General features: G+C 46.9%; 1 protein-coding gene and 1 pseudogene across 1 annotated transcript; both read left to right on the forward strand.

Annotated features, from left to right (window-relative positions):
• Window positions 1-422: 422 nt before the first annotated feature.
• LOC129194323 (high-affinity choline transporter 1-like) lies at window positions 423-2664 on the forward strand (annotated as a pseudogene).
• A 2442-nt stretch (window positions 2665-5106) lies between these two features.
• Window positions 5107-8802, forward strand: LOC129193993 (high affinity choline transporter 1-like). The gene is made up of 4 exons (XM_054798861.1): window positions 5107-5345; window positions 6429-6629; window positions 6697-6813; window positions 8193-8802. Exons 2-4 carry the CDS (start codon window positions 6446-6448, stop codon window positions 8651-8653), a joined length of 762 nt encoding a protein of 253 aa, XP_054654836.1. The 5' UTR covers window positions 5107-5345; window positions 6429-6445; the 3' UTR covers window positions 8654-8802.
• Window positions 8803-9332: the final 530 nt, after the last annotated feature.

Raw genomic sequence — 9332 nt, forward strand, 5'->3', positions numbered from 1 at the left:
TACAGTTAACCCTTTATCTTCCAATACATCATCTCTAAACAACTGAAAACTACAAACCTCTACACTACAACATCATCTGGAGAAGTTCAAAATCAGTATTTATCAAATAACATGGCAAAAACTGCAAAAATGAAAAATGTATTCATCACACTACATCACACACACACATATATAAAATATACACTTTCAGGATGCACTGGTACTGCAAGTGCCCCCCGTATGACATTTCCCTGTATTTTATTGCCCGATTAACAAGAATAATGACATCGCACTTTCATTAACGACATTACACAGGGTGCCCACATAGCACAAGACGTTGATTCAATGTTGGTTATTTTGGGGTATTTTTTAGTATTTTTGAGTCTTTTGGGGTATTTTTGACTATTTTATGTCATGTCCATTCAGTCATCTTCTAGTCCAAGATGGCCGTTAACATACCAGGAGTCATAGCCATGTTCTTCTTCTACCTGCTGGTTGGTGCCATTGGCATCTGGGCTTTCTTCAAAGGCCGGAGGGAAAAGCGCAAACATACGACCACCTTCCTGGAGATGTCATTGCTGGCCAACCGCCACATCCGCTTGATAGTGGGAATCTTCACCTTGACGGGTGAGGCTCTTTCCAGCACTAGCATGGTGGCATCCCCTGGTGACCTGGCGTCTTCTTCCCTCCTGCAGCCACGTGGGTGGGAGGAAGCCTCATCGTGGGCCTGGCAGAGATGGTGTACACCCCTCCATGGGCGTGGCCTGGGCCATCACGGTGGTACTGGGATACAGCGCTTCCTTTATGATTGGTAAGTTGACATCGCTGATGGCATAAGGGTTGAAATGTCCCACAGCGAGCAAAGGCATCACAGTGTGACTCAGACTGTGTTGCTCTTGAACAGGCGGCCTCATGTTCGCCCGGCCGCTCCGTGAAAGACATTGCATCACTATGATGGATCCTTTCCAGCAGAAGTACAGCAAAGTTCTGACGGGAGCTTTGTGTGTGACATCAATCTTCATTGATGTATTCTGGGTTCCGGGAACCCTCATTGGCTTGGGTGACACACACACACACACACACACACACACACACACACACACATGCACTACGCATGGTCAGATGTGGTTGTAGTGTGGCAACAATTTGTGTGTGGGTGTGTGTGACACAGGTGTGACCATGAGCGTGGTTCTGGATTTGTCCTTCAACGTTTGCATTTGGATCTCAGTGGCGGTGGCCATTACGTATACATTGCTGGGGGGACTCTACTCTGTGGCCTACACTGACGTCGTCCAGCTGCTCCTCATCTTCATCAGCCTGGTCTGTACACCTGTCTGCTTCAAACTGTGTGTGCGCCAGCTTTTAACAGAGTGTGTGTGCAGTGGGCTTGCGTTCCCTTTGCTGTGGCGAACCAACACGTGGTCCACATCGGCTCCACGCTGATGAACAACACGTTGCACGCTCCCTGGATCGGCAGCTGGAATGCCAAAAACTTCTGGATCCTTCTGGATAATTTTTTCTTTACGGCAAGTGGACACACATATACACACACACACACACACTGGTGAGTGTGGAGACCTGCTGGTGTTGGTAGAAGCAGTAGAGCTTCTGCATGAAGTGCCCCTCCCTACTTTGAGGGGTCCTGTGGCATGTAACATGAAGATGAGGATTAACACTGGGGGGTGGGGCTTTTCATATGTCTGACAGGCGCTAGGCAGTCCTTCCACCAGAGGACGCTGTCTGTTGCGTCTCTCACGGCTGCCAAGCGTCTGTGCTTTATTGCCGCCTTCGTAATCCCCATCTTCGGCCTTCCTCCCATCCTGCTGGGGGCGGTGGCGGCGTCCACAGGTACGACCGCCTTTCACCTGGGCAAAGTCCATGAGAGCATCTTGAGTGTTTTTCCGCCAGACTGGAACGCGACATCGTACGGTTCTCCGTTGCCATGGGAGCGAGGAGAGGCATCGCTGGTCCTGCCCATGGTGCTGCAACACCTCACCCCCCCTTACATCTCCATCATGGGGATCGGATGCGTGGCCGGCGCCGTAATGTCTTCTGCAGACTCTGCCCTGCTTTCGGCGGCGTCGGTGTTCTCGTTCAACATCTACAAGAACATCCTACGACCGCAGGTGAGGCGGGGCATCAGAGAGTTAATAGTGTGGTGTGACTTTCCTGCTATTCTGCTTTCAGGCGTCTGAGCGAGAGACCGAGCACGTGATTCGCCTCACGGTGGTGGTGGTGGGCGTGACCGGGGCGGCGCTCACCAGACTGAAAACCAGCCTGATCCTGTTCTGGTTCGTGGGCGTCCAAGTGTCCTACAACATCATCTTCCCTCAGCTCGTCTGTGTTGTCTTCTTCCACATCACCAACGGTTATGGTGCCATCTTGGGAAGCGTGCTGGGCTTCCTGATTCGGTTGTTGTGCGGCGAGCCCCTGATAGGCCTGGCGCCTGTTATCGCCTTCCCAGGAAGCACTCTGGAGGATGGAACTCACCTGCAGTATTTCCCAGTCAAGACCTTCGCCATGTTGTGCTCCCTCGCCGCCATCTTGTTCTTCTCCTTCCTGGCCTCTCATCTTTTCAACAAGAGTCTACTCCCAGTCCGCTGGGATGTCTTCCACGTGACCGCTGAGACGTCCAACCCCCCACCACAGCAGCAAACAGCAGCACTGATGCCTCTGAGCCCATGATGATTGCTCCAAGTCCAATGAGCAGCTAGCCGCAACTCACCACAACCACACCTTGTGGAAAAATGCAAACATGCTGAAATTGTTAGCTAGCATGTGACTACTACGTGAAATGATTAACTTGACAACGTCATCAATAAAATCAAGTCAAATCAGAATGTCATCATGGTCTTGCACCAACACACTGGATCAGTTCATTTGTAGGGGGTCAAAGTAGGTCATGACAGCATCATTTGTTAAACTTTGTTTCATTTTGTCAAGGGACTCCTGGTGTCCCTCTGTCCAAGTCCAGCAAACATTTTTCTTAGTAAATTCTCCCAGAGGTTGGTGGCAGTGCAGCGGCCATGGTCGAAGAATGGGAAAAAAGTTGAATCCTTGGCGCCCCTTCTCCTTCAGTGGCTGAAATGTAGCCCTTAGAGCAGGGATAGGGAACCTATGGCTCGGGAACCAGATGTGGCTCTTTTGATGACTGCATCTGGCTCTCAGACATGTCTTAACACAAAATGTATTTATTTAAATGTTTTTTTGCACTGACATTTTAAAGTAAAACATCACACAAATCAGTGTTAAAAAGAATGTTACAAATATAAAACTTTCTTATACATGACCATGCATCCATTTTGTAGTGCAATGCGGGTGGTCAGAGCCAATGCCAGCTGTTCTCCGATATTTTCCGGGTCAGACACCAAAACTCGATTATTACTGGTTAATGCAGTAGCCTACCCTGGTCATTGAGAAGTCAAGAGTTAAACGTCCCTACTTAATTAGATAGTCGGCTCATTCTGTAGAGCCAACACTTTTAACAAAGAAGTACGGAGTACTGTGCAAAAGCATGCAGCACCAGAAGTAGCATTAATGATAAGTATTTTATTTCTTATCGGTTAGCTTCAGTATAAAAATGTTCTTACAAAGAATAAATTCAGAGACTAAAATTGTTGGTCTTGCTTAGAAAGGCATGCATTTAGTTGTATTCACTGTAAAAATACTGTCTATTATATGGCTGTCACGGAAATGCATTTTAAAATATGTGGCTTTCATGACTCTCTTAGCCAAAAAGGTTCCCGACCCCTGCCTTAGAGCTTGATCATGGCCAGTGTTCGTTCTGCCAAACACAAAAATGTCATCACTCTGCTGAAGGTGTGAGATGTCTTTCTCGTTCGATGGCTTGATTTGGTATCGTCGTGTCCACACAAACACGCACTGCTTCAGGGTCTTTTGGCTTTGGAACAGGAACAATTGGAGTGACCCATGGATTGGGCCTGTCTACCTTCTTGATGATGTCAAGCTCCTCTAAAGGCTGTAGTTCAGTTTCAGTTTGCTTCCTGACATGTACTCTTCTATGAGGCTGTGTGACTGGAGGAACATTTTTTTATGTGCAGCATTCCTTCACAGTGGGGAAAAGTGCCAGAGCAGTTGTAACATCTTTTCTTTCCCGCCGTCTTCCCATTTCGACAGCCATAACATTTTCCGCAGAAATATGGAGTGTGCATATTCTCTGTGCGTGCATGGGTTTCCTCCCCACTTTCCAAAGACATGCATGTTAGGATATTTGGCGACTCTAAATTATCCATAGGTATGAATGTGAGTGTGAATTTTAATGGCTGTTTGTGCACTGTGATTGGCTGGGGACCAGTCCAGGGTGTACCATGCCTCTCACCCAAAAAAGTCAGTTGGAATAGGCTCCAACATACGCGCCAAACCAAAAAAGGAGCGGCATAGGAAATAAATGGATGGATGCGACTATGACATTTTCAAAGCACTGTAACCACTCCTTCCAGTGGATAGATGAGTTTTGATCCTGACTGACATCAAAATCAGGGAATGACGGCAGCGCAGCGGCCATGGTCCAAGAGGGGGAAAAAAATCTTGAATTTTTGGCGCCCCGGTAAAGTTTTGGAGTGAAACTCTGATGCAGGAAACAGCTTTAAGTCTCTTTAGTTAGAAGCTGCGGTCACAATTATTTACATTTGTAACCACGCAGCGTCTTCAGTCTGAACACTTTCTGCTCCCACAGTCTCAACTAAACAAATGTAACCATGGCGCCCTCTTGTGGGTTACATAAACGCTGTGTTTACAACAAGGGAGCAAGTCAACGTCAATGGTCAATGAAAAATACATTCACTGGGTGGCAGTAATGAACACATAACCTCCGGTTGTTTGGAAGAAGATGCATAACATGACCCAGGTGATTTTTCTAGGTCTACTTTTAATCGCTCATGTCAGAGCAAACAATTTATAAACAAACAAACAAAAACATTTCTGTCCCCTAGGGAGGCATGACAGAAAATAATTGAAAACCAATGGCCTAGGGGAAGTCAACAAGGGCAACTTAAACTGCTATTGGAATGCAGCCAAGATGTCCTTCATTGAGATCTTATCTTCATCATCTTCCTGGATGACTTCCTGTACGTCATCCAGGCTGCTCACATTACGCACTTACCCAGACGTAAGAAAAAGTAGTTCCTACCAACTGCGTATCATTTAGACAAGATCTCAATCATTTAGTTACTTTCCACTGTGTTCCTGTTAATTATATACATTATCTCAAACGACTGAAGTATCAAAGTATCGATATTTTGATCTGATTGTCGCCGGTCTTTCTTAGCCTATGAATTAGGCATTCGTGTTCATTGTACCAACCGGTTTGCAGTCCAAACAGGAGCTCACGGGATTACTTTTCACAGGTAAGCCTGAAAAAAAAACTTATTTTTTTGGCCATTATAACATTATTTTTTTATGAACAGAATTTACAGACTTTGTAGCTTTCTAAAATCTAAAGAGAAAGGCGTTTTAAGAAGTTCTGTCCAGTTTTTCTTTTCTTTTTAAAATGTAGTCATTTTACAGGGACAGTGCATATTAATACATTATTTCTGTCAATATGCCGGAATTAGCCAAAATGTATATTTCGTCTGTAGTTCCAAATGCTCATCCCATTTATTAAAATTATATTTAATTGAAAAATAAAAGCACAACAAAAATCAAACATCATACAAAAACACACATATACATGACAGGACACCAACAACATCAGCACCGTTAATACTGTCAATAAGCCAGTTCTTTGAACTGGATCTTGAATGTATGATATGTGTTTAGATTTCTAATGGTTACGGGGTGAGGTTCCACTCAGTAGCAGCTCGACTAGAGAAAGCTGTTTGGCCAAATGCACTAAAGGGAATAATACAATCTCCACTCTCAGCCCCTCCAGTTCTGTGATGAACAGCTGTTTGGATGTCGACAAACTGTTGAATAGGAGGAGATGACAACCAGTGAATCAACTTATAAATAAAACAGAGATCTGAAAATTTGACAATGTTGTCCAAGCTGTGTTTATATCTGATCACCTGCTGGTGAGCTTGGATATATAATACTCCATATTGTCAAATTCATTCATTCATTCAGCAGAGCATAAAAATATCTGACTTACAAATACAAACATATGACTTGTTTGTAAATCTAGCTCGAGGCGGCACTGCCTTTTGTGTATTTTAATAAAGTTTTTTAAAAAAAGAAGCTGGCTTTTCCTCACCGGAAGGACGGCAATGACAAGCACTTTGTAGCTTACTCACACCTTACCCTTCTGGATGCATCACTGCTGCAAGTGTCTCCGAAGACATTTCAGTGTATTTTATTGTGAAATTAGCAAGAATAATGACGTCACGCTAACATTAAAGACATTACAGAGGCAGCCCCACATAGTAAAAAACACTTTCACTTTCAGTCACTTATGTGAATGTGGGTATTTATTTTTTTCTGTGTCCATTCAGTCACCTTCTAGTCCAAAATGGCTGTCAACATTCCAGGAGTCGTAGCCATGTTTTTCTTCTACCTGCTGGTTTACGGCATTGGCATCTGGGCTTACTTCAAGGGCCGGAGGGAAAAGCGCAAACATACGACCACCTTCCTGGAGATGTCATTGCTGGTCAGCTGCCACATCAGCTTGATAGTGGGAATCTTCACCATGACCGGTGAGGCTCTTTCCAGCAGAGCATGCTAGCGTCTCCTGGTGAACAGCCATCTTCTTCCCTCCTGCAGCCACGTGGGTGGGAGGCGGCTTCATCGTGGGCCTGGCAGAGATGGTGTACACCCCCTCCATGGGCGTGTCCTGGGCCGCCACGGTGATTCTGGGATACAGCGCTTCATTTATAATTGGTGACCACTTTTCCCCACACATGCCACACTAACACTGATCAATCAATCAATAGCTTGTTCGTGCAAAAACACAGCTGAGCCGCTTATTGGTCCTCATGGAAGGGCGGGGTAAGTTGACATCATTGACAACTTAAGAGTTGAAATGTCCCACTGCGACTAAATGCATCACGGTGTGACTCAAACTGTGTTGCCCTCGAATTGGTGGCGTCATGTTCGCCCGGCAGCTCCGTGAAAGCCACTGCGTCACCATGATGGATCCTTTCCAGCACAAGTATGGCAAAGTTCTGACGGGCACTTTGTGTTTGATGTCGCTCTTCATGGATGTATTCTGGGTTCCCGCTACCCTCACTGGCCTGGGTGACGTGTACACACACGCGTGCATTACGCATGGTCAGATGTGGTTGTAGTGCAGCAACAATGTGTGTGTGTGTGTGTGTGTGTGTGTGTGTGTGTGTGTGTGTGTGTGTGTGTGAGTGTGTGAGACAGGTGTGACCATGAGCGTGGTGCTGGATCTTTCCTTCAACGTTTGCATTTGGATCTCAGCGGGGGTGACTATCACATACACGCTGCTGGGGGGGCTCTACTCTGTGGCCTACACTGACGTAGTCCAACTGCTCCTCATCTTCTTCAGCCTGGTCTGTACACCTGTCTGCTTCAAACTGTGTGTTTATGTGCATGCGTGTGTGCATGTGTGAGCTTTTAACAGTATGTGTGTGTGTGTGCAGTGGGCTTGCGTTCCCTTCGCTGTGGCAAATCAACACGTGGTCCACATCAGCTCCACACTGATAAACAACACTTTGCACACGCTCCCTAGATTGGCAGCTGGAATCACAAAAAGTTCTGGACCCTTCTGGATAATTTTTTCTTTTTGGCAAGTGGACACACACACACACACACACACACAGGCGTGAAGGGTGTGAAGGCATGAAGGGTGTGAAGGCCTGATGCTGTAAGTGTAGCCCTATAGAGGCATCAGAGCTTCCTGCACAAAGTGCCTCTCCCTATCTTGAGGGCGTGCTCTGACATGTAAGAAAATGGGCAAAGCACATGAGACCGTCTCGAGTATTTTGCCGCCAGACTGGAACGCGACGTCGTACGGTTCTCCGTTGCCGTGGGAGCAGGGAGAGGCAGCGCTGGTCCTGCCTATGGTGCTGCAACACCTCATGCCCCCTTACATCTCCATTATGGGCATCGGATGTGTGGCCGCCGCCGTGATGTCGTCTGCAGACTCCGCCCTTCTTTTAGTGTTCGTGTTGAATTGTTCGTGTCCGTGTTCTCGTTCAACATCTACAAGAACATTGTGCGACCGCAGGTGATGCGGGGGCAGGGCATCAGAGAGTTAAGGGTGGTGTGTGACTTTCCCGCTCTTCTGCTTTCAGGCATCCGAGCGAGAAATCGAGCACGTGATTCGCGTCACGGTGGTGGTGGTGGTGTGACTGGGGCGGCGCTCACCAAACTGAAAACCAGCGTGATCCTGTTCTGGTTTGTGGGCGCCGAAGTGTCTTACAACGTCATCTTCCCTCAGCTCGTCTGCATCGTCTTCTTCCACATTACCAATGGTTACGGCGCCATCTTGGGTGGCGCGCTGGGCTTCCTGATTCGGTTGCTGAGCAGTGAGCCTCTGATAGGCCTGGCGCCTGTCATTGCTTTCCCGGGAAGCAGTCTGGAGGACGGAACTCACCTACAGTATTTCCCAGTCAAGACCTTTGCCATGTTGTGCTCCCTCACAGCCATCTTGTTCTTCTCCTTCCTAGCATCTCAGCTTTTCAACAATGGGCTACTACCAGTCCGCTGGGATGTCTTCTCCGTGACTGCTGAGACGTCTGACCCCACATCATAGCTCCCCCGGTGTGCAAACAGCAGCACTGATGCCTTTGAGCCCATGATGATCGCTCCAAGGCCAATGAGCAGCGAGCTTCCACCAGGGGGTGCCGCCACTCACCACAAGGACACCTTGTGGAAAAATGCAAACATGCTGAAATTGTTAGCTAGCAGGTAACGAATATGTGAAATGATTCACTTGACAACATGATGTCATCAATAAAATCAAATGATGTCAAATCAGAATGTCATGATGGTCTTGCATCAACACACTGGATCAGTTAATTTGGAGGGGGTCAAAGTAGGTCATCACTTGTTAAACTTTGTTTCATTTTGTCGAGGGACTCCTGGTGTTCCTCTGTCCAAGTCCAGGAAACATTTTTCTTTGCAAGTTCTGTCAAAGGTTGGTGGCAGTGCAGCGGCCATGGTCAAAGAAGGGGAAAAAAAAAGTTTAATCTTTGGCTCCCCTGTAAAGTTTTGGAGTGAAAATCGATAAAGTGAGCACTATAATTTGCCATGCCAAGCAGACTGCGGACTTCACTGGCATTGGTTGGGGCAGCAGCATCATGGAGGGCTTGAACCTTCTTGGGATCAGGAGAGAAGCCTCCATCTGAAAATGTGTGGCCAAAGAAGTCCAGAGTGGTTTGTGCCTAGGAGCATTTGGACTTGTTAAGTCAAATTCTTCTCCTTCAGTGGCT

The sequence above is a fragment of the Dunckerocampus dactyliophorus genome, chromosome 14, assembly GCF_027744805.1.
Source record: "Dunckerocampus dactyliophorus isolate RoL2022-P2 chromosome 14, RoL_Ddac_1.1, whole genome shotgun sequence".
NCBI classification, from domain to species: domain Eukaryota; kingdom Metazoa; phylum Chordata; class Actinopteri; order Syngnathiformes; family Syngnathidae; genus Dunckerocampus; species Dunckerocampus dactyliophorus.

Coding starts and splice junctions, on each gene's coding strand:
- LOC129193993 (XM_054798861.1), top strand. CDS start 6,446: ATGGCTGTCAACATTCCAGGAGTCGTAGCCATGTTTTTCTTCTACCTG. Junction 6,630..6,696: donor GGGAATCTTCACCATGACCG/GTGAGGCTCTTT, acceptor TCCCTCCTGCAG/CCACGTGGGTGGGAGGCGGC. Junction 6,814..8,192: donor CAGCGCTTCATTTATAATTG/GTGACCACTTTT, acceptor TTCTGCTTTCAG/GCATCCGAGCGAGAAATCGA.